At 43.8% G+C, this 25332-nt stretch overlaps 1 protein-coding gene across 2 annotated transcripts; it reads left to right on the forward strand.

The window, feature by feature from the left end:
- Positions 1–153: 153 nt before the first annotated feature.
- BFAR (bifunctional apoptosis regulator) lies at positions 154–24788 on the forward strand. 2 transcript variants are annotated; one of them, XM_045542637.1, is made up of 8 exons: positions 154–363; positions 9717–10051; positions 11608–11812; positions 12552–12721; positions 15125–15269; positions 19805–19978; positions 21324–21526; positions 23409–24788. In XM_045542637.1, the coding sequence occupies exons 2-8, from the start codon at positions 9789–9791 to the stop codon at positions 23599–23601; spliced, it is 1353 nt and encodes a 450-aa protein (XP_045398593.1). In that variant the 5' UTR covers positions 154–363; positions 9717–9788; the 3' UTR covers positions 23602–24788. The 2 variants fall into 2 exon arrangements, with proteins under 2 accessions (XP_045398593.1, XP_045398594.1); XM_045542638.1 differs by having other exon boundaries at positions 193–363; positions 9717–10015.
- The last annotated feature ends 544 nt before the right edge of the window (positions 24789–25332 follow it).

A 25332-nucleotide genomic window follows, 5' to 3' on the forward strand; every position in this document is an offset into this window, starting at 1 on the left:
TGTATCCTCCAGGTACAGAAACAGCCTCCTAGGAGGAACACACGCAGACACTCTCGGTCGCCCCGGGGCATAACACCTGGGTGCTAGCCTTTGGTCGGCGAAAAGGAAGGGGCGGGACCGGCGGTAGTACGCATGCGCCGACTGCCTCCACCGGGGAGTGGCCGCTCTAGGCAGCGGGGAGGTCGAGGGGTTAAGGGGATTGGGAAACGACTGCGGCCTCTCTATGGTCGCGGGCTGGGGGGCAGTCTCCTCCGCAGTCTGTCCCAAGTTACTTCCGGAAGTGAAGCCTCTGCCTCTTTCTCCGCTTCTCCGGGGGTCTGGGCGGGGGGCGACGGCCGGGTTGGTCCCGGGACGAGTGAAATGGTAAGCCACAGCACGGTGGGGGGTGGTGAGGGAGCGGCCCAGGCATGATTTCGGTGCGTGATGTGCAAGACGGAGCCGGAATCCCCTTGGCCGGTCCCCTTGGCGGGGTTGGAGGAGACGCGCGGGCCTTTTCCTCGCCCAGGCCAGGGTCCTGATCCGCATCAGTCCTGGCCGCGGGGTGCGGATCCCAGCTTGGCCAACTGCCCCATCCCTTCTCGAGGGCCCCACGTCGGCGAGGCCGGTCGCTGGGCCTCGCCTGCGTCTTCTTGGGGGTGTCAGGGTCAGATCCGCTCGCTCCAGGGGCTCCCTAGGGCGGGATGGAGGAGGCGTCGCTTCCATACACTTTGGAGGGGGACAACGGGGCGCCTGCCCGCCAGGAGTGCCTGCCACAGCCTGCAGCAGCTCAACCAGAATTGATCAGGTTCCTGATAGCCGCCAGGCTGAGCTTGAAGTCTAGTTAGTGAGGCCCCTTCCTGCCCCAAGGCGGAGTGATTATTGCCCCTTTTTAAAATAGGGTAACGGAAGCGCAGGAAGGAGAAAGGGAAACCCCAAAGTCACGCTTGGGCTGGGCTCTTCTGATTCCGAGCCTCACTGCCCAGAAATCCGAACTTGTGCACAAAGGAGTTTTCTTTTATTAAAAGAGGGGGAGGCAAATGGGAGTCAGGTTATGTCTATCTGAGGATATTTGGCTGGGCAGAAGGCAGCCCCCCAACTTTGGTGAAGTGATAGCCGAGAGGCTGTCACGCTCTCAACTGTCGCCGTGCTGCCCTCCCCGCTGAAGCTCATTGGTTGGCCCTTGGGGGTGGTCTTGATGTCACGCTCTGAAAGGCCAATAGGAAAGGAGCTTTGCTCTCTACCCAGGGCACACCCCAGAGGCAGCGCAGACTGCACGTGCTGATAGGGTTGTTTTGTTTGTTCCTGTCACTGATGCTTTGTAAACAGACACCCTGGGTGTATCCTGACCGATGTGCTTTGCATTTCCCTGTGTATCTCCATAAACTTGATTGAAAAACTGTACTTCTCCAGGACACTTTTGTCTTTTTTTTTTTTTTAATATCCCCATTTTACAGGTGAGTGCCAACAGCGTTTGGCACTGGCACTAATTACACAGCCACCACTCAGTAAATGCCACCGTTAAATAATTCTAATAGTACCAGTCTACCATACAACAAATTTTTGAGTATCTATGCATAGAGTTTGTCATTTAAACCTCGCAACAGCCCTTTGAAGGCTGTTGAGGCTATGAGACTCAGGGAGAATAAATGGTGACCAGGTTTGGAACCCAGATCAGTCTCAGTCTTTTTTTGTTTTGTTTCTTTTTTTCTCTATTCCTTTCGTAGGCCTAGGAATCAGTCTCACTCAAAAATCCATACTGTTCCAACTCTACCATCCTCCACAGAGAAATTGCAGTCCAGGAGATGAGAAACTTACACAAATAAAAGTTACACTAATGCACAGAGGCAGGAAAGATTTAGACTTTCAAGTGACCGTTGATTTGGATCTTGTCAGTTGGATACTTTTGACCCAGAAATATTGTGAAGCTGTGTTACAGATGGAGAGAACAACGTGAGGATGTGAAAATATGCCCAAGGAGCAGGAATTAATAGATGAGACTATCGTGTAGTCTCCTGTGTGACTAGAGGAGTAGTAGGGAACAATCACAATAATACTAATAACTAGCACTTACATGGCACTTACTGTGTGCTAGGCACTGTTCTGAATGCTGAGCATATATTAAATTCATCTAATCCTTTCAACAACCCTATCAGGTGTGTACTATTAATATCCCCGTTTTACAGGTGAAGCAACAGAGGCACAGAAAGGTTAAGTGACTCTCTCCGGACGTCATGCAGCTAATAATTGGTGGAGCTGGGATTTTAATTCATTCATTCTCGCTCCATAGTTTGTGCTCTAAGTTAAAAAATTATGTTGATTGCTAAGGGCCATAAAAATTCAATGGCCAGCTTTCAACTCTGGGCTTTATTTTCTTATAGTAGGTAACTTTTGAGAAAACGAGGGGCTTGGTCAGAATTTTGTTCTAGGAGGATGTTTCAGGCAATGGAGAGAGGAGGGATTGGCAAGAAGCGAATTGAAAGTGTCATTTAAACTTTTTTTGTTCACACACATTCATACCTTTTCTGAGATATATATTTAGGCATGTTAGTGTTTATTTGTATGTAACAGCTCACTGTTTCTCTGGTTCCCAAACTTGTGTGTGCATAAAAATCTCCTGAAGGGCTTGTTTAAAATGTACATTCTTGAGCCTCTCTCCCAGACATCCTGGTTGAAGTTTACCAGGTGATTTTGGTGAAGGAGTCAAATATTTGTTGATTTGGTTTTCATCTGCAAATACCTAGAGTTCAGCTTTGTGCAGGTCACTCTGAGGTATGGTGATAAAATTTAGTGGCTTGGTTTCTGACCTCAGGGAGCTCAGGATTTGATGTAAGAAGCAAAGACATGACCAAAACAGTAGTGTGTAAAAAGTGTGAGAGTGAGCTGAATCTGAAAAGGACATATTAGTTTATAATAGGAGTCATACAGGATATTTTAAAACCAATAGCTAAAGTATGGGTTACTTAGTAACCTCCAGCAGCTTTTCATAGCTTTCTGAGTTGTTGAACATCTACAGGGTTTAGTACAGGATAGGTTCTTGAATATAGGACACATAACAGAAATGAAAGAGGACAAGCTCTGAGAGAGCCAGGATCTCTTTCTCAGCCTGCCCTCATCTTGCCCAACACTACCACGCAAGACAACAAATCATGGGGCTACAAAGTTTAGGCAGCAAGTCAACACCCAAAGGAGCCCACGGCATTTGCCCTACTGATTTCTGACCCTCTCCAGAAAGAAAATCTATCTGGAGTCAGAAAAACACAAGGTTTTACACAGTAAGCAACTAGAAATGCTACTCATATGAATGGAAGAGCCAGTTTTTGCCACCTGCAGGAAGAACACATAATATTCTGTCCTTATTGCCATTTCTGACCCTTGCCTTGTTTACATTTGGGCACATTTATTTTGATTTCATAGTCACCATAAATAGGTGGACACACTTTGGACATTTAATAATGTCTGTAGTGTTCTGCCAGTGTTTGTCCCCAGGAGTGGATCTGGGGTGCCAGAGCTAGGGGTTTCCTCACCCATCCCTACCCCTGTTTTTCATTTTTTTTTTCCTTTTTCTCAACTCCCACTTCACAGAACCTGCCTGGTTCTATTGTAAAATTTCTGCAGAGAACAGCATACTCACTCTAGCAGCTGCCAGCTGGAGTTGATGTTCCAGAATGCAGTGTTGTCACATTCTAGTTTGTTTTCTCCCATTTGTTTTTCTCAGCTGTGCAGTAGCAGCTCTGTGATGTAGCCAAGATGATAAAAGAGTCAATCAGTCCTTTGAACTGATAACTGTTATTGATTACTTTACTGGGCTAATGAAGTGTTATGAAGACAGGCTTTAAGTCAGACCATGATTTAAAACCTGGCTCTGCCGTTTACTAATTAGGCCTCCATTTTCTCATCTCTGAAATGGAGATGCTAGTAATACTTATCCCATAGGATCTTTGTGGGTTTCACATCACAAAGGCTCAGTAAATGTTAGCAGTTTGATTATTCTTTGTTGTCAGGTATTATGCAATGAAAGGAAATAGCCTAACCACAAGCCCAAAAAAGCCAAGATCTTTCTATTCTTACACTGAATATCCTTGCTAAGAAATGATTAGAATCATATTTTTCAGGCTGGAACCCCAATAAATTAGCCCTTAGAAAGATTCCTAAAATATTAGGCAAAATACAGTCAAAATAGATGTATGTTGAATAAAGAGGTAGAACCATAATCATATACTGCTCAGGCAAGCAGTTTAAAAATTACAGTTTCTTAAGAGTCAGTCATTATATAGTGAGATCTTTATAAGCTAGCTACTTAAACTCAGAATTAATGCATTTGTCTTGGATAAATGCAATAAAAATTATTGTATTAATTGAGTTTCCTAATAAATATTAGTTGGGTGTGACTAAAGAAGGAAACAGGTAACAGTAGGGCCATCACCTCCTGGATAGTAGCCTTCTAGATAAATCCATAGGTAAGCACTCACCCAGTCAGACAAACAACTTCCTTCCAAGGGAGGAATAGCCAAGTTCCTGCTGGGTTCTTTAGTTACGTAGCATTATTGGGAGATTGCGTGTATCCCAGCCCTTTCTGTTCTTTCACGGATTTTCAGATTACTGTAGTAGATCAGTTAGGGATGTCTTCTTGGGCAAACATAGAAAAGGTCATGTTGATTAAATATCTTGGAATTGCCCAGATCATCAGAGATTATAATTGTTTCCTATCAGTTGTGCCAGCAACAATAGATGACAACCTGACAGCACATCAAGAGTAAAGAAAGCTGGCAGTGTGGTGGCTCACACCTGTAATCCCAGCACTTTGGGAGGCCAGGTGGGAGGATCACTTGAAGCCAGGAGTTCAAGACCAGCCTGAACAAGACAGTAAGACCCTGTCTCTACAAAAAATAGAAAACAAATTAGCTGGGTGTGGTCATGTGCCTATAGTGCCAGCTACTCTGGAGGCTGAGACAGGAGAATCACTTGAGCCCAGAAGTTGGAGGTTACAGTGAGCTATGATGATGCCACTGCACTCTAGCTGGGGTGACAGACCGAGACCCTATCTCAAAAATAAAGATAGGAAAGCTATAAGCTGACAACTCCAAAAGCTGACTAGCCTAAGGCTAACAGTACACCCTTCAATAGACTCAGAAGACATCACATCATGGGACAAGGGATGAGAACTCAGAGGTGAGGCAGGTAACAAAACTGAGAACAGGTGGGAGAGGACCAGAGCAGACTGCAGGTGAAAAATTAGATCCCAGTGTTGCCAGGTCTGATATATATATATATTTTTAAGAGAAGCTAGAAATCTAGGATTTTATGTAAAATTAGATTTTTTTTTAAATGCTGGCACCAAATTCAATTTAAAAGGAAAAGAAAAAACACCACATGAAAGAAAGCCTGCCTGCGGGGTAGATGTTGCCTTAGTAGGCCGGTGGCTGCTGGTGGTGACTGGCCCGGGACAAGGAAGATGGGTGCCCATGATGATAAAGCTCCGTCACTGTGGCCGGGCTCACCTGGCTTGTGAAAACCACTGCAAGAGGCAGAGGGGTGTGTTCTATTAAGAACCTTTTATCCCAGTGGATAAATAGTAGTTCTTAACCTCCTCCGGGTCTTGGTCCCCTCTGAGAGCCTGGTAAAAACTCTAGACTGCCTTGCAGGGAAATGCACGTACCGTGCACACACTCCAGCTTGATGTGGAATTCAGACCTCAGGCACTTCTCTTGAGTTTCAGTTGAAAACCCAACTTTTGTTCAGAAACAGCTCTTGAGACTGACTCAGTACCTGTGGGAACTCCTGAAGTTTTGCTGTACTGTTTAGCCTATCATTTTAAACTTTTTTTTTTTTTTTTTTGAGGTAGGACAGAGTGTAGTGGTCATCATAGCTCACTGCAACCTCAAACTCACAGGGCTCAAGGGGTCCTCCTGCCTCACCATCCCGAGTAGCTGGGACTGTAGGCATGCCACCACACCCGGCTGATTTTTTTGTGGGAGGAGGGGGAGTAGAGATGGGGGGGGTCTCACTGTGTTGCCCAGGCTAGTCTCAAACTCCTAGCCTCAAGCGATCCTTCTCCCTCAGCCTCCCAAAGTGCTGGGATTATAAGCATGAGCCACTAGGCCCTGCCATGGACTTGTTACTGTTTGCTGGTTTGTTGATTTCCCCAAGCTCATGCATTCTTCCCCTTGGTTTTGAACTAGGTAATTAACACTTGTAATTTCATAAACAGAAGTGTATCCATGTGAACAGAGCACTGGGGGTGATAATAAAACGATTCTCCTCCCCCCACTCCATCCTGCCCCCATCCCCACCTGTCGTCTTCAAGGCCTTTGACACAAGGGGGAAACAGGTGAAAAGAACAGTAGCCGAGAGTCTTCTAACACGTGCTCACTTGGGAAGGAACTCAGAAAGGAACTGGCCAGTAGCTTCTCGGGGCTCCAACCTGCTGCAAGAACAGCTGTAAACATGCTCAGACCTTCTCAAAGAGGCCTTTAATGGGGTGGGTATATTTACCCAAGTCCCAACAGCACAGCTTGTAACTTTAGTGTCTGAGCTAGATTGTTACCACTGAAGAGGCACTTTCATCCTCTAAAAGTACTGCTTTCTTTAATTGGTGGACATAACCCAAATAGATACAGAAGTAACAGAAATGATCCACTGAATTTGTTTAAGAATGTGTACCATTTCTCTGTTAGCTTCCACCTTTTGAATTTAGGGTAAAATGAAACAAGCACAACTCCGAAGAAGTTATCAAAGTCAGTGCAGTTTCTAATTTGTTAAAGGCAGTTACAAAACAAAGTTAATTAAGGTCACCTCACCTTTGCAAAATAACCTTTAACATTAGCGTGTGATGATTTGTTTTCTCGCATGAGAAATAAAATTGCAGATCTCATAGGCAAGGAACTGCTGGTATATTCTAGTTTTTAAAAGGCTAATTTGTGAGAAATTAATTTCAAAATACATTATTTGTAATTTTCTGCAACGACTTTGAAATCCATACATTTAGCTTCATTCTTATTCCCAACTATAGTTTTGTGTCTCCAGCTCTCCACTAGACATTTCTACTTGGAAGTCTTACTACCTCAAACCCCACATTTCTAAAATTCACTATTTGTTTACAATGACCTCATTTTTATCAGGAGTACAGCTTTTCTGGCCTTGTTCTGAAACCTAGCCAACATCTTTGATCATTCTTTCTCTCTAGTCACTAGAGCCCGTAAATTATTTCCTTAGCACCTCTCAGATTTATCCCTTTCTTCACATTTTCATGTTTGCCACCTTAGTCCCAGAAGTAATAACATCTCATTTCTAACTTGTCCCTAATTGCTCTCCCTGCTCCCAGTCTATCCCTCCTTCCTGGTGAGATTTGTATCCACAAGCCCAGCTCTGCTGGTCTCATCACCTCTGAAACGTTTCTGTGCACCCATCTCCGATCTGCCTGCCTCTCCTCAACCTGGCACTCGAGACCCTGTCTCAGGCCTCATCTCCAGCTGTGTCACGCCTGCTCTCAGTGAAAACATGAGGACATTTCCCCAGCCAGGCCCAGCCCTTGCATAGCCCTCACCCAGAGCTCTGTATCTTTCCTCTAACATTGAATCCAGGTATGATCAAGAGCTCTATGCCCAGCTCAGAGGAGATGCCCAATAAATATTCATGGTTTGATTATTATTTCCTACCATAATGCCCTCCACGTGGTAGTTGTTTCATGAATATTAGTGGAATAAAGGCACTACTTTATCAAAAGGATTCTTTTTTCAAAATCCTACATAAGCTTTCCTACTTCCTTAGCAATTTGAAGAAGCTGCCCAAAGGAAAGCACTTAGAAACATTTTAAATGTTCCTAAACATATAAACAATGAGCAAATATGATTGATTACTGGAAATAATCTGGAATCTGTTGAGAACATTTATTTAAACTCTTTCTCTTCAAAAAAGAAGAGTTATTAATGGGCCTGTACAGAAGGTTGTTCTCTTTACCATCATCGTTTACTTTGAATACGTTTGTTCATTACATTTATTTTCTAAATTTATATTTTATCTTTAATTATGTTTTTAGTGCTGGATAAGGAACCTCTAGTCTACTTTTAACACCAAATTTAAATTTTAGTTGTATTTATTTTCTGAGTTGAAGACCTCCCACCAGTATTTGGCCAAAAGGAATACCATACACAGACACACACACACACACACACACACACACACACACAGTTTTACAATTTTTGTATTTTTTACAATTATTATAAAGTCACACGTTTTCATTAAAAACTTAGTAAATATAGAAAACTAAAAATGAAGGCAAAAATTACCCATGATCTTCCCCTTCCAAACATATCTACTGCTAACCCTTATCTTTCTTTCTAGTTTCTATTTACTGGTTTACTTATTTATAGTGTTTTCATGCTATATGTAAAATTTTGCACCCTATAAAATGTGGTAAAAATCTCTTACCGTTGATTTTTAAAATCAGTAAATTGCTGCCATTTATGGTTTATCTTTAAATAAACCATATGCCAGGCTCTGTACTAGGCACCATACTTACATTCTCTTACTGAACTGTGCAAACCTCCCAATGGGGGAATACTCCGAATACCCGCATTTGTACATGAGGAAGCCGAGACGCACAGCTAGCAAGTGGCTGAGGTTGGGTAAGAACCCAGGCCACCCAGCACTGGTACCTGTGTTCTTAACCACATGCGTGCAAAGCATAAAGCATGAGCCCTGCTCTGCATGGCTGGTGTGGGTGGCGGAGGGTGATTTCCTTTCTTTTCCTTCACAGTAGTGAGATTGGGAGACTCTTATAATAACACCAGAAATAGCGTGAATAATCATTTCTTTGGCACCTATTGACACCATTCATCATTGTAGCCACTTTCCTTCACTGTCTCTAATCCTCACAAGACGCCCTTGAGGTTTATGTACTGTTACCACCGTTTCACAGTCGAGGAAACCAGGCTCAGAGCTCAAGTAACTTCTGCACGGTCATAGAGCTAGTGAGTTGGGGAGTTGAGTTTCTAACTCCAGGGTCTTCTCTGTCATACTGCCTCTCCATTTAAAAAATCTCCTAAGACCCGGATGAGAATGAGAAGAGAATGGTTCTTCACCATTTGTGTATTAATGACGTTAGCATGTTTCTGTAGCACCAAACTGGCCAGATCCATAGGACATGATGTGCACGTTTGGGTTGATTTAGGGGGAAAAGGTATATTGAGTCATGGAGGAGTTGGCCTGGCACAGGGCACCAGAAAACAAGGCTTCACTCACTTCTTGGAATTGCTTCTGTTAGCGCCTCTGAAATCAGATTCCCTAATGGGAATTATTTGTGTGGACCAAAGGAGTTATTTACATGAAGTGTATCTGTTGTTGTCAGCCCCAGACATTTTACCAAACCAAGAAGCTGGGTTATTTTAAAATCATACAGCTAGAAAGGACTGTAGAAATTTAATTGCAAACACTGAGACCAGAGAAATTTCAAAGGAAGTTAGTGAAAGGGAAGGATCCAGAATTCTCTATCCCCAACCCCCAAATCTGTTGAAATTTCCAGTATACCATTTTGCTTTACTAACTTTGAAAAGTATAATGAATAGACCAGAAAGAAATTCAATGATGATTATTTAGCTTATGGAATGTAGACTTTTATAAACTGAATTTGTCACATTTAAAAATGAGAGCTTCGATAGAATGGTGATATTATTGTATTAACTACTCTTCTCTTCAAACAACTATTTGTCCTATTGCTGTCTTTTTTTTATTCTTCCTAGATTAATGATGCTTTGCAGCGGTTTTCAAGTCTGAACTTTTTTATATCTGTGGATCCCAGAATTTGCTAAGAGATGGAGGAGCCTCAGAAAAATGATCTGAACGTGATGGGCCTCGAGAAAGATGACCCTCTCCAAAGCACCGGGCCTCAGATTTCCGTTAGCGAATTTTCTTGCCACTGCTGCTACGACATCCTGGTTAACCCCACCACCCTGAACTGTGGGCACAGCTTCTGCCGGCACTGCCTAGCTTTATGGTGGGTGTCTTCAAAGAAAACAGAGTGTCCGGAATGCAGAGAAAGGTGGGAAGGTTTCCCCAAAGTCAACATTCTCCTCAGGTAATGCTCAGCTCACATCCGTAGCAGCTCGTACAATGTGTTCTCTCTTAGTGGAAGTGGCAGTGTTTGAAAAGGCTGCAGATTCAGAGCTCACCTCCGGGGTGGTCACTCTGCATCTGCTTGAATATGAATTAGGGGCTCAAGGACCTGAGCATCAAAAAAAGAAGGGGGGGGGACCTGAAAAATCCAGACTCCCTTCCTCATTGGTGACCACAATTTATTGTTTTTGTTTGTTTGTTTGTTTGTTTTTTGAGACAAGATTTCCATCTGTCACCTGGGCTAGAGTGCAGTGGCTTGATCATAGCTCACTCTAACTTCAAACTCCTAGGCTCAAGCAATCCTCCCGCCTCGGCCTCCCAAGTGCTAAGATTATTATAAGTGACAGAAAAAAATCAATTTTAGTTATCAGACCATTGCTTGTAATCTGATGATATATAATACTTTTTATTGATTTGTATTAATATTTACTGAGAACACCTTAGGTCTAATAGAGAAGATGGTATAACTGTATAATTCTGAATAACTGATTTGATACTGATTTTCAAAATCTTTTTATAAACTCTGTTCCAGTTATCACGTTAATAGTTTCTCATGCATAGCATCACACAGACTATCTTTCTTTTCTGCTTCCTTATGGTCACAATGTGCTCTAAGGTCTTTGAGGCGTAAATCCTTGTCCCCTCTTCTATTGCCTTAGCAATGTGTGCAGCCTTCTCGATCATCAAGAGTACCAGAAAGTTCCATGAAACCATTAACCCAACATTCTCTTTTTCGCAGGAGATGTGTTTGCAGTTTGCTCTTACCTGTCAGACTTGCTTTACCTGAAGGTTAATCTGAACTTGAAGGAGGGGTCTCTGATGGTATATAATTGAAAATGAAAACGGCCCTACAGTATAACCTGATGGTTGGCCTTTCTGTTATGACTGAATTTTACTTTTTTTCCCTTTTTATAAACTAATTTTAATAACCTAAGCAATATATCTTTTATATATTATCATTGTTTATTCTTTTTAAAATTTTGGAACATTACTGATAAAGCAAGACCTCTTTCATCCCTCTTTCTCCATGTTAGAATCCTTCCTTCCTTCCTTTTCCCCTGAGTAATTTCACTTATGACTTAGTTGTCACTTCTTTAAGATTTTAAAAAATACTTTTAAACGTAGATGTGCCAACAGAAAATGCAAGTATTTTCTCAGTCAGTGGCATACTCTCTGTATGGTTCTGCAGTTTACTATTTTCATTCAACAATATGTGTATCTAAAATATATCTATCTTGACATATACTGATCCAGTGAATTCATTGAAAACTATGTGGTACTCCATTGAATGAATATACCATACTTTATTTAACTCTTTCCCTAATAGTGGACATGAGATTGTTTCTAATTTTTTGCTTTTACCAACAGGACTATAACAGATATTCTTGTCAATTCACTTAGGGTATCTGTATATCATTAAATGTTGACTATTAGTTTTATTTTGGCCTCTAAATGTTGTAAGTATTAGTATATTTAGTCAAACAACTATCTTGTGATTTTTTTCTCTGTTCTCCATAGGGATGCCATTGAAAAGTTATTTCCTGATGCGATTAGAATGAGACTTGAAGACATTCAGCAGAATAATGACATAATCCAAAGTCTTGCAGCCTTTCAAAAATATGGGAATGATCAGATTCCTTTAGCTCCCAACACAGGCCAAGTAAATCGGCAGAGAGGAGGGGGATTCTTTTCCGGAGTGCTCACAGCTTTAACTGGTGTGGCAGTAAGTCTATTGCTATATCTCTGTGCACCCCAGCCCGGACCCCCCTACCGCTGTTTTCCACTGAAGTCATTGCTGTTAAAATCGCTTAAACAATTGATGACATGACTGCATGTAATTCACTGCCTACATTGAAATCTGCTGGGTTGTATGATTTCTCCAGGAATGTTGCTTACTCAAGTAGACCACATAATAGTTAACACCCAGTAAATGTTAGCTTTATCCTATTTAATCCTTCTGACAACCTATGCAGCAGTCACCATTATTATTATTCCTATAGAGCTAAGGAAACAGGTGCAGAAAGGTGATAGGACGTGAATTCAAGACCATGTCTGCCTTGATGAGTCAATCTTAAGTATGCACCACTAACTTCCAATGTAGAGGCTTATTTTCTTTTTAAGTTCTATGCTACAAAAATCTAAATGTTTTTTCAATAGAAAAAGCACATGAGTCAGTTATGTTGACCAAGTTGATGGAGTCAAGGGTGCAGCTGCTCCCAGGTGCTCTGCAATGAGTCCCTTTCTGGCCTCTGTTCCCTCACTGCCCAGCAGTCAGAGAGATGTTCCAAGGATAGTTGTGCTCCCCAGTTCTCCATAGCAGTGGCACCGCCCTGCTTCCATGTACACACTCAGCATCATTCCCTTTGAGCTCAGCCTTTTCCCTTCCCTGCCCCACACTAGCATATTTAGAAATGGGCTTCTCTGAGCTCTCCATGCTTAAGGTCCCTGTCACTTTTCCCCAGGTGGTCCTGCTTGTGTATCACTGGAGCAGCAGGGAATCTGAGCATGATCTCCTGGTCCACAAGGCTGTGGCCAAATGGACAGCAGAAGAAGTTGTCCTCTGGCTGGAGCAGCTGGGCCCTTGGGCCTCTCTCTACAGGGACAGGTTTTTATCTGAAAGAGTAAATGGAAGGTGAGGAACAAAGTCTTCTGACACCATGGACATTTTTTAAAATGGCTATATTGAGACATAATCCACATACTATAAAATTCACCCATTTGAAGTATATAATGAATGGTTTTTAATATGTACAACCATCACCATCTAGTTTTAGAACATTTTCATCACTCCCCAGGAAAGCTGTTACCCTTCAGTAGTCAATCATCATTTCCCCCTCAGCCCCGGGCAAATGCCATTCTACTTCCTGTCTCTATGGATTTGCCTATTCTGGACATTTCACATAAATGAAATCATACAATACGTGGCCTTTGTGGCTGGCTTTTTCGCTTCACGTAATTTTTTCAAGGTTCACCCATGATGTAGCATGTATCAGGACTTCACTCTTTTTATGACTGTTGTGTGGGTATGCTACATTTTATTCATTCATCAGTTGATGGACATTTGGGTTCATTCCATTTTTTGGCTATGATGAATAATACTGCTATGACCATTCACGTGCAAGTTTTTGCTTGGACATGTGTTTTCAGTAATAGAGTGGAATGGCTGGCTGGGTCATATGTAACTCTATTTTGACTGTCAAAGTATTTTCAATAGCAGTTATATCAATGAAATTTTAATTTCTTTGTTGCCTTCTGATTATAAAACTAACATATTTGCTTTTTTAAAATAATATGGAACTGTATGATATTGAAAGTGACATATCTTTATAATCCTATTTATAATATATCAATGTATTATTTTTAATTCAAACTGAAAATACTATTGTACTAGACAGACTGTTTATATGTATACATGTGTGTATATATATGAATATAATATTTATTTATATAGCAGTCCCCTGAGTGGAGGTGTCACATAGAACACCACGCAGTGATGGGAGCAGCCACTCTAAGTCACTTTTTTTTTTTTTTTTTTTTTTGAGACAGAGTCTCACTTTGTTGCCCGAGCTAGAGTGAGTGCCGTGGCGTCAGCCTAGCTCACAGCAACCTCAAACTCCTGGGCTTAAGCGATCCTCCTGCCTCAGCCTCCCGAGTAGCTGGGACTACAGGCATGCGCCACCATGCCCGGCTAATTTTTTCTATATATATTTTTAGTTGTCCAGATAATTTTTATTTCTATTTTTAGTAGAGATGGAGTCTCGCTCTTGCTCAGGCTAAGTCGCTTATTTTAGACATGAGATCCACTCATTTCGGGGCTGCCCAGCTGCCACCCTTCCCACTCCAGTCACTTCTCCCCTCCTCTGAGCTCTCCTTTGGGGAAGAGAAATATTCCCACTTTAATATGTTTTTCATAGAAATTCACCTCCCAGAATTATGCTCTAGAAAATTCTCTACCTCATTATTACAGTGTATTTTTGCATAACTGTCTCCCAGAGGATAAATTACTGGAACTGGAATTGCTGAGTCAAAGGGAATAGCTCTGTACAGCCTGAATAAATATTATCAAAGTATCCACAAAAGGACCATAAATTTACCCTCCTCCGCCAGTGGTTGTGTGTGCCTGCCGCTCTCTCCTCTGCTTCCGCCAGCATATGGTGACATTTTTAATGGCAAATCACTGTTTTCTGATGAGGAGAGCAGATGAGTCTCCGGCAATTTTTTGTTAAATTAAATCACTACCCCAAAACAACTTTTTTTTTTTTTTTAGGCAGAGTCTTGCTCTGTTGCCCAGGCTAGAGTGCTGTGGCATCAGCCTAGCTCACAACAACCTCAAACTCCTGGGCTCAAGCGATCCTCCTGCCTCAGCCTCCCGAGTAGCTGGGACTACAGGCATGCGCCACCATGCCCGGCTAATTTTTTATATATATATTTTTAGTTGGCCAGATAATTTCTTTCTATTTTTAGTACAGACGGGGTCTCGCTCTTGGTCAGGCTAGTCTCGAACTCCTGACCTCGAGCGATCCACCCACCTTGGCCTCCCAGAGGGCTAGGATTACAGGCGTGAGCCACTGCGCCCAGCCAACGACTCTTAATGTTATAATGTTTTATTTGATTTCCTTCTAATTTTTTTCTATATATACACACTTATAACAATAGAATAATATGTGAGAGATCAGAGTGTGTAACTGGAAAATCAAAGGCTTAGGAACAAAACTGACCTGGGTGTGCCTTGGGCACGTCACCTTATTTCTCTGAGCCAGTTATCTGATCCCCTAAAGGGGCATAAGGCCACCCTCCGTGCAGAACTATTAAATGGATCAGTGATGATTTATGGAAAGCATTTGCAGGGAGTCACTGGCAAATAGTAAGCAATTCAATTATTTGCTGTTATTAATGTCATTACACATATTAAATGTCTCACCTTAACTTCAAGCCTAAAGTATTTAATCAATAAGGTAGAACTCTGAATGTGGAAAGTTTGCTTGTAATATATAATCTCAAAAGAAATCTCCTCCTACTCCCCGCCCCTCCACAGATTGCTTTTAACCTTGACAGAGGAAGAATTTTCAAGGGCACCGTATACCATAGAAAACAGCAGCCACAGAAGGGCTATCCTCATGGAGCTAGAACGTGTCAAAGCCTTAGGCGTGAAGCCCCCCCAAAATCTCTGGGAATATAAGGTAAACTCTTTATTTTTTTAAGTGAGAAAAGTATGGAAGACAACTTAGCAGTCATCTGCATGCCCACTGCTTAAGAAAGAAAGCATCACAGGTAGAATTGAAACCCCCGAGTACCCCTCCCTCTCCAAAGGTAACCATGTTCCTGCGGCTGGTGCTGTGCTTCCTTCCTGGGCCTGTTTTCCTACTTGTCCTGTGGGTGTGTGTCCGCAATCAATAGGAGCATTGTCCTACAGGCTTTTACCCTTAATTTATGAGGCCTCAATGAATTAAACATACCCTTCTGCACGTAGCTTTTATATGTGGCAACAGTTCACTGTTTTGTTCAGTATTCCATTGCATGAGTATATGACAGTGTGTGTGTTTTCCTGTTGATGGACACTGAGAGGGTTTTCATTTTTGCTGTTAGAAACAGTGCTGCTGGCCGGGCGCGGTGGCTCACGCCTGTAATGCTAGCACCCTGGCAGGCTGAGGTGGGAGGATCGCTTGAGCTCAGGAGTTTGAGACCAGCCTGAGCAAGAGTAAGACCCGGTCTCTACTAAAAATAGTAAAAATTAGCTGGGTGTGGTGGTGCACTCCCGTAGTCCCAGCTACTCGGGAGGCTGAGGCAAGAGGATCGCTTAAGCCCAGGAGTTTGAGGTTGCTGTGAGCTAGGCTGACGCCATGGGCAACAGAGTGAGACTGTGTCTCAAAATAAATAAATAAATAAAAAGAAACAGTGCTGCTGTGAACATTCTTGGGAAGTTCGTATGCTCATATGTAAAAGTTTCTTCGTATTACAGAAAAGTGGAGTTACTAGGTCACAAGTAACGCATGTCTTCAGCTTTACTAGATCTGAGAAATTGATCTTCAATTACCTGTACCAGCTGCTTCTCCTTCACAGAGAGGATTTAATGACTATTGTACTGTAAAGCAAATACTGTATTTTTATCAGTTATAGAATATCTGAAATACACAGACTTATGCCCTAAAAAAGACATCATGGAGAGAAATAAATACAAATAACTAATAAATGTAGGGGGGAAAGTGCTCTCGTAATTAAACAAGCGCAAACTGAAACAACCAAATGTCATTTTTTTCACCTATTATACTGTCGAGGATGAGAACGTTTAATAATAGGAGGAGGGCGGCACTTGAACACTTGCACCCTTCACTTCTCTGCACTCAGAGCAGAGGCAGCATAGCGCCTCAGTCAGCAGCAAGGCTCTGGCGCCCACCTGCCTGGGCTCCTCCAGGACACACTGGCTGTGGGAACAGGAGCAAGTACCTGGGCCTCTTTGTGCCTGTTTCCTCCTTGGTAAATGACCTCATCGGGTCATTGTGAAAACGGAAGGTTTGATTCTCGAAAAGTCATTAAACAAGTTGTTTCACTGCGGCATTGTTGATAATAGCAGCACATGGAAAACAACCTGAGTGCCCATCATCAGGAACAGGTTAGATCAATAAGGCACACCCATCAGGCAAGCATTGACAAAGGAGGGGCGACTGTGTGCTCATAAGGAAGGATGCCCAAGATGTATTGGTAACTGAAAATAAAGAAAAGCATATTAGAAAACATATCAATTTTTATGTATCTATGTATTTGCATATGCATAGAAAATTTCTGGAAGGATACAGGAAGGGTTACCAGTGGTTTTATCCAGGAAATGAGACTTAGATGGAATGGAGAATTTTATTTGTCAGTTACTATATCTCTGGGCCACTTGAAAAGATGTTTGTTTACTTTGTACACGTATTACTTTAAAAACTAGTTCAAATTTTTTGAAGAAATGATGTGGGGCTCCTGAGGTAGATTCATTGTTTTTTGTGTTGTTGTTTGTTTTTTAATATTTAAAAAAATCCTTCTTTTTTATCATAAATTATTTTGTTAATGCAGTCAAACTCTGGACTTTTTGTAGCCAATATTAGTTCCATGGTGGTTTTTAATATGTGGCAGAATGTGGCCGGACACAGTGGCATGTTCCTGTAGTCCCAGCCATATAAGAGGCTGAGGCAGGAGGATCGCTTGAGCCTGGGCAACGTAGTGAGACCCTATCTCTCTCTCTTTTTTTTTTTTTTGAGACAGAGTCTCACTCTGTTGCCCTGACTAGAGTTCCATGGCGTCAGCCTAGCTCACAGCAACCTCAAACTCCTGGGCTCAAGTGATCCTCCTGCCTCAGCCTCCCGAGTCGCTGGGACTACAAGCATGCGCCACCATGCCCAGCTAATTTTTTCTGTATATATTTTTAGTTTTCCATATAATTTCCTTCTATTTTTAGTAGAGACAGGGTCTCGCTCTTGCTCAGGCTGGTCTCGAACTCCTGACCTCGAGCAATCCTCCCGCCTTGGCCCCCCAGAATGCTAGGATTACAGGCGTGAGCCACCGCGCCTGGCCCCTGTCTCTTAAAAAAAAAGAAAAATCTGCCAGAACACTTCTGAGTCTTGTATTCAGCAATCACCCCTTATTTAAAATATGTACAAGTCATCTTGTAATCTTCAATATTAAGCAGAACAAATGGGAATGTGAGAAGAATCTTATCATGAGTCAGCTTCTTCGGCTCTTCGTGCTACCCAGTCCCTCTCGTGCTACCCAGCCCCTCCCTGAGGGCAGCACTTGACAGTTAGTCGAAAGACTCCCGTGTCCCTACGCAGCTGCTCCTGAATGCCGGGTCTGTCAGCCCCATGAAGGAGGCAGCTCCCCCATGTGGTGCCGCCATCATAGTCACATCACTGGGTGGTTGGTTTTTTCCTCCTTATCTGATGGGAAGTCACTGAGAGTTGGACCTTTCTGGTTCAGCACTCACACTGACACCAGACCTACACACGTGACCTGGTCATCTCCCTTTCTCTTATATTTACCGTGATCTGGCTGGACACAATCAGGCTTTGTTTCTGGGACCTGTGTTCCTTTAGTGCAAAACTGCCATCTACCCATACCCGCAACGGCAACTGGTGGCCACATCTATTTCATTAATTCCCCCACCTACTGTTACCTGTGATCATTTTGAAACTGAGCTACCATATTTTTCTTAGGTAAATATTTCAGCATGAATCTCTAAAAGGTAAAGACTATTTTTTTTTTACATGGGGTCTCATTATGTTGCCCAGGCTGGTCTCTCAAACTCCTGGGCTCAAGTGATCCTTCTGCTTCAGCCTCCCAATTAGCTGGGACTACAGGTGCATGCCACCACACCCGGCTTAAAAAGTGAAGATTTTCAAAAGACACAATTACAATACCACCATTGTACTCCCCCCAAGTTAAAAATAATCCTTGGATGTTATCAAATAATTTGTCAGTTTTCAAATTTCCCACTTCTTTTTTTTAACAGGTAGTTTGTTGCAATCAGGATTGAAACAAGGTCTACATTTGGCTGTTATGTCTCTTAAGTCTCTTTTAGTTTCTGGAGTCTCCCTCCCTCTTTTTGTTACCCCATGATTATTTGTTGAAGAAACCAGATCATTTTGTCCTGTAGAGTTTTTGCACATTTTGGAATTTTGCTGTTGTCTCTGCGCTATCCCTAGCAGTCCCTCTGTCCCCCGCATACCAGGGAGTCTAGCAGTTAGATCTAGAGACTTGCTTTGGTTCAGGTTTGATGTTTTGGCAAGGCTATTTCCTAGGTGCTGCTGTTTTCTTCCAGTAAGAGGCTCATAACATCCAATGGTCTCCCTTTTTCTGACGGCAGCAGCCACTGTGATCATTGTTTAGATCAATTGGTTCATTAGGGGTTGCAAAATGGTGATGTAATTTTCTCATTCCTTCTTCACTTATTAGCTGAAATAAATCTTAAAAACAGGGGCTTTTCCGTCATCATGTAATCACCCTGAGTACAGTCTATACGGGAAAGGCAGGTTAATCGCTTGATTCTTTCCCTTTATTTATCAGTTTCAGGAAAATGGTATTGTTCCCTATGATCCTCTGAAGGTGGCCACTTACTTTCTTTAGGATCGTTAGCTGAAGATTTTAACATTCTTGATGGGTTTCAGTATGCTTTAGTTATTATTGTGATTGATGCTCAAATTGTCCTTTTTTGAGCAGGAGCCTCCTCACCTTATTTTGAGTCCATTTTTTAAACTTTAACTTTTGATTTGAGGTATAACATACTTGCTAGTGAGTCCTTTTGACATGACCTCATTAGTCTTTGATAGTTTTTCCTTTCTCATTTGTCAAGGTGTTCAAGTTACTCTTATACGTTTCCTGCCCCAGGCCTGGAATCAGTCATTTCACAAGTTGGATCTTTCTTATTTAAATCTTTTACCATAAAAAATTTGAGATATATACAAAAACAGAGGGGCGAGTGCACTCATAGTCAGTTTCAGTGGTTACCCACTCATGGCCGTCCTTACTTCATCTGTACCCCTTCACCTGCTCCCCACACCTGATTTGCAGAATGTAGCCTAGCATATGGATCACTTGGCCTCTTCTTGCTATTCGTTCATGCATTATTTGTGCACACCATGCAAAGAGGGGGCCGGCAGAAAGCGGGAGATTGGAAGGAGGGTGATGGGGAGCTAGCTGCCACAGTTGTAACGTGGCCCTGTGCTTCCGTCGTCCTCTGCAGGCCGTGAACCCAGGCAGGTCCCTCTTCTTGCTGTATGCCCTCAAGAGCTCCCCCAGACTTGGTCTGCTGTACCTGTACCTGTTTGACTACACAGACACCTTCCTGCCCTTCATCCACACCATCTGCCCTCTGCAGGAAGACAGCTCTGGGGAGGCCATCATCACCAAGCTCCTGGTAGGTCTGCAGAGTGCCTTCAGTGGAATTACTCGACTGTCCCTCAGTGTGGTGTGGAAATGGAGACGTGGCCGTAGCCTGTCACGGGACAGCAGACAACAGCCAGCCTTCATGTGAATTTTGCAGAGAGAGCCCCCTGCAGAAGAAAATACAGTGTGACCTTCCCCACTCCTAGACGCCCGTTTTGTTTCCTGCATTACATGGCAAGAGGGGCCACCCTCTGGACTTGAAATGTTAAAAAAAGAAAAAAATTTTTTTGTTATAAAAGAAGATGGGTCCAGATTGCCCTAGAGGATTAGATTTATGGGCCTTCCAGTTTGGTAATCTGTCTCTTAACAGGACTCCCAAAGCACGACTACTTGTCCTGCCACGGCAGGGTTCGTGCTCATCCGTGTCCAGCTCGTCAGCTGGCACAAGGCTGTTCGCACGGTGGTCATCCACCATGGGCGCCTTTCTCCAGTTTGACCCGTGGGTTCCTTCAGAGTTGTCGGTGGACCACATTCACTGGGGGTGATTTCTCTGTGTCTACTAGGTCATTTGAGCATAATAACCTTTGTTTTGCTACTCTTGGGGCCAGTCCTTCTGACCTGTTTGTATCAAACAGTCACATGGATGTAGGAATCTCATATCCATACCTATGAATATTAAAATGGAATTTCTAAATCTCCAAAGACTCTTTTTAAACAATATAGTTAAATAACTGCCTAACTGACTTCAGCCTTGAATGCAGTTTAAAGCCTGCTAATTAGCCCCTTGTTCAGTGCGCCTCTTAGTCACCCAGTTTCTAGTCGTTACTTGCCTCGCCAGACCAGGGGTGCAGAGACCCTGACCTTTCCATTTTAACAAGCCCCAGCAGCCTCTGCTATTCATCAGGTTAACATTTTTATTTGCTAATATCTGTAATTGAAAAGCTTCCCCCACCACCACCACAAAAAAATTACTTTTTTCGAAGGGAGTATGTGTGCCATTTCCTCACAAACTGTCATCATTGTAAGATGTTGAATTTAGGGAATAGCTTGAGCTGCCCATGCAGTGATGGTTAATAATAAATAATAAGTAATAAAACTCTGGTTAATTTAAATTCATTCCAATCCCATTATTCATACCTCATGCTTAGATTTTTGCTTCTGAGCTTCCACAATTATGTGGCAAGCATTCCAATTCCAACTTTTTAAATAACATTTATCTAATTTAAGATTAATTATTATAAGATGAGATGATGGATGGAAATTTCATTTTAGATTGCAGGATATTTTAATAAATGTAAAACTCACTGGGATGATCACAGCATCTTGTGTAAAAGTTGGTCCTCATTATTTTTTGTGTCTGTGTGTTCTTTTTCAAGGATCTTAGGGAGCCCACGTGGAAGCAGTGGAGAGAATTCCTTGTCAAATACTCCTTCCTTCCGTACCAGCTGATTGCTGAATTTGCTTGGGACTGGCTGGAGGTCCATTACTGGACGTCACGGTTTCTCATCGTCAATGCCATGTTGCTCTCAGTCCTGGAATTATTCTCCTTTTGGAGAATCTGGTCAAGAAGCGAACTGAAGTAAGTGTGTTTGTATTTCAGAGATGGTTGGAGCAACAGGGGCTGGGAAGGAAATACCAAGTCAGAGAAAGACCCTCTTTGAAGTATTTCTCAAACTCGAAAAGGAAATAAATCCTCTGTCTACCGAGACTCCTCAGTCTCTGGTTTGAGAAATAGCACTTCAGCAGAGAATAGGAAAGTTACCTTGTGGTTGAAAAGGGGAACATTTCACGGTGCTCGTTGTTAAAGTGTTTCCCTACATCTTATTGCTGTGTGATAATATACCATTTAATTTAGGGGGCAGGCAGCAAAGGATTTTAATGATCAAGGAGTAAGCAAGTGAGAGGAAAAGGGTCCTTTATGGAAAATGGCAGTATGGCAGAGCATAAAGAGATCTGATGGGGAATTCAGTAGTCCTGAGTTCTAATCCTGACCTGCCACCATCTAGGACAGTAATAACTTCTCTGATGAATGCATAAAATGAGCACATTAGACTAGACAATCTGACTCAGGACTCTTGGTTGCAAGTGACAGAAAAGAACCTAAACTGGTTTTACTAAAAAGGAAATGCCTAGTCCAGGCTTCAGTGTGGCTGGACCCAGAGAGCCAAATACTGTCATTAGGACCGACTCTTTCTCTCCCTCTCATGGCGCTGTTCTCTCCTGTGTCCAGCCTCAGGCAGCTCTCTTCATGTGGGGGCTTTGGCCATGCCAGGCTTCCATCTGAGCAGCTTAGCAAACCTGGTGGAAAGAAAGCACTTCTTTCCCCGTAGCACTTGTAAGGGTCTCAGGACACACATGCCTTTTTCTGATTGGCCCAGCCTGGGTCACGTGCCCCATAAACCCATGGCTCCGTGCCAGGGTGTGCAAGGCTGTCCTTGGCCAGGCTCGAGGCCTGGGCTCACCCCACAGCCAGGGGCTCCCTTTGGCTCTACCCAGACCACATGGAAAAGAATAAGGGAGGGAGAATCCTCGAAGGAAAACTTAGAAGCTGTTTCTAGAAGGGGATGGCAGTTGAGCAGATAACACTGCCACCACACCAGCAGCCTTTCCTCTTGACATCCTGTGACTCACAGCCTTATAAATAGTTCTGAGAACCTGACAGAAGCCTCCTCATTTGTTTTGATTCAGCAGACTCATTTATTCATGCCCAGAACGGGCATGTCTGTGCCCTCACTGTGCCCCTGGCTCTCGCTGGACACGGCAGATCTTCTGGTAAAGAAGACAGTCTCTGAGAGCCCGTGGCCTAGTAGAGAAAAATCTGTATGTTAAAAAAGAGGTGTATGGCCGGGCGCGGTGGCTCACGCCTGTAATCCTAGCACTCTGGGAGGCCGAGGCGGGTGGATCGCTCAAGGTCAGGAGTTCGAGACCAGCCTGAGCAAGAGCGAGACCCCGTCTCTACTAAAAATAGAAAGAAATTAGCTGGCCAACTAAAATATATATAGAAAAAATTAGCCGGGCATGGTGGTGCATGCCTGTAGTCCCAGCTACTCGGGAGGCTGAGGCAGGAGGATCGCTTAAGCCCAGGAGTTTGAGGTTGCTGTGAGCTAGGCTGACGCCACGGCACTTACTCTAGCCCGGGCAACAGAGTGAGACTCTGTCTCAAAAAAAAAAAAAGTGTAGGTGGGGTGGGGGCTGGAACAGCGAGGCCTCGCTGGGCAAGGGGCCCAGGCCATAGTGCCCGAGGAGGCGCCTCTAGGCTGCGTCCTCGGAGTCGAAGATGGGTTGGTCAGGCAAAGCTTTCTCGGGCCCTGGGGACAGAGACAAGGTCTTTGCAGCGCGGGCAGCCACAGTCGAGGCGGTGGGAGAAGGCCTATGGGTGGGAAAAGGTCTATGCACTGGGGCGGCGGCGTTGGAAAGGCCTCCCCAGCTCTGCCTCTGAGCCGCTTCTCTTCTTTTCTCAGGACTGTGCCGCAGAGGATGTGGAGCCATTTCTGGAAAGTATCGACACAGGGGCTTTTTGTGGCCATGTTCTGGCCCCTCATTCCTCAGTTTGTCTGCAACTGTCTGTTTTACTGGGCCCTGTACTTTAACCCAATTATTAACATCGATCTCGTGGTCAAGGAAGTCCGACGGCTGGAAACCCAGGTGTTGTGACTGGCGCCGCCCAGGCTCCGAGAGGCTCTTCGGGTCTCCCTGACCTCAGAGCTTTGATGCTTAGGAGGGCTGAGGCAGGGAGCGGACTTCCTACTTTCTACCCCTAGCAAAGCAAGGTGCTGCTTTGCATGTCAAAGGCTCCAGCCGGGTCCTCCTCACCCTCTGCCTGTGTCCGCATGGCAGCAGGGACTGACAGCCCAGCGCGGGGAGGACAGTCTGCTTGGCCGACACAGGAGCAGCCCTTCCACCCGGCCACCTTCCTCACAGGGACTGGGGAGGCTCAGTCCATGACAGCCAGCAAGACTCAGAGTCCCCAGAGGATGCGGTATGGGCGACATCAGAAGGCCACCACATCGGCGGCCCCCTGCTGCAACCTCAGGAACTGACAGGGGCTCCCAGCGCCTGGGAACAGGCTTGTTGGGGCCAGGCCTATAAGTCAAGTTTAGGAAAACAAGGATAAAATTTTGTCATAGGCATAGACAGTTTCACATAAAAAGTACAGAGGAGAACCCAGAATTCAATCAACAATTCTGTCTCATTGAAGAGTTGCTAGGTTTCGGAGTAAAGCCTCTAAAAGGATTCAGTTTGAGACTAGAATGGTGGTTAGACTTGCAGTCTCTGGGGTTTTGTTGTTGTTGTTGTTGTTGTTGTTGTTGTTGTTTTTGTAATCACTGAATGTCTGGATCCCTGTCTCTGGGCACAGAGATGAGTGGGATGTGAGGCGTTCCTTGGGGCTAATTCCCATCAGCTGCCTCAGTGCTACTTAAAACTTGTTTTAGGGTTTGTTTTGTTTTGTTTCTAAGGATTTAATCTGTAAAATAAATTCCAGGATAGTCCTTTTTGTTCAAGGAAACATTTTGTAAGTTGACCTCACACTGTATAATATTCATTGTCCTGTCCTGATGTATAAAACAGCAAGTGTAATCGCACCAAGCGCTGTGATTCTAATTATGGCACGAGATGAACTATGGCCTTTCATTTCCTTCCAGTGTGACAACAGCAGGTGTGAGATGGCATCTCTCTGGAGACTGGCCAGAGATACGCTTGCATCCAAAGTGTTCTTTTGTGACTTCATGAACCATTCATTAACGCTTTGTATCTTTGAGTGAAGATTTTACTCAAACTTTGCACCTGAAAGTTTGAAGAAATTACTTGAAATAAAGATTTTTTTATACAGATAAAACCTCTATCTGTAGAAAAACTGGTTGTTTTAAAAAACAAAAAAAAATCTGCATTGCCCAGTATAATCTGCTAGCCATGCTTAAGTCCCCCAGCCCGACGCAGGCACTGAGCCATGGAGCCACCTAAGGGATGTGAAGAGAAAGGAGAGTGTTTTTCTTCCTCCACGAGTTTGCTCGTCAGGCCCCAGGGCTCCCTGGTTTTATCTGTTTAACACTCATGACCTGCCAGAGACACTGGTGGCACTGTGGGTCTGGGGACACCTCGGTGTTTGTACATCCTGGTCTCATGCCTTGCAGGGTTGCCAGTGTCCTCCCTGTTTCCGGATGAAGAGATAGAGGCTGGCTGGAAAAGGTCACAGCGCTGGTGCTGGCTGGCGTTGGCGGAGCGGGGCCTGGGCCACCCACAGGCTGCCAGACTCCAGGCCAGTGCTGCCCACCCCGACCTGTGGCCTCCCACACCGACCCCACCTACTCCCACACCCTGCTTCAAGGATGAGTAACGTACCCAGGTCTGGTCGGGGAAGGAGGCTTGGCTGAGGCAAACAGGCTG

Source organism: Lemur catta, chromosome 2 (assembly GCF_020740605.2).
Source record: "Lemur catta isolate mLemCat1 chromosome 2, mLemCat1.pri, whole genome shotgun sequence".
NCBI classification, from domain to species: Eukaryota; Metazoa; Chordata; class Mammalia; order Primates; family Lemuridae; genus Lemur; species Lemur catta.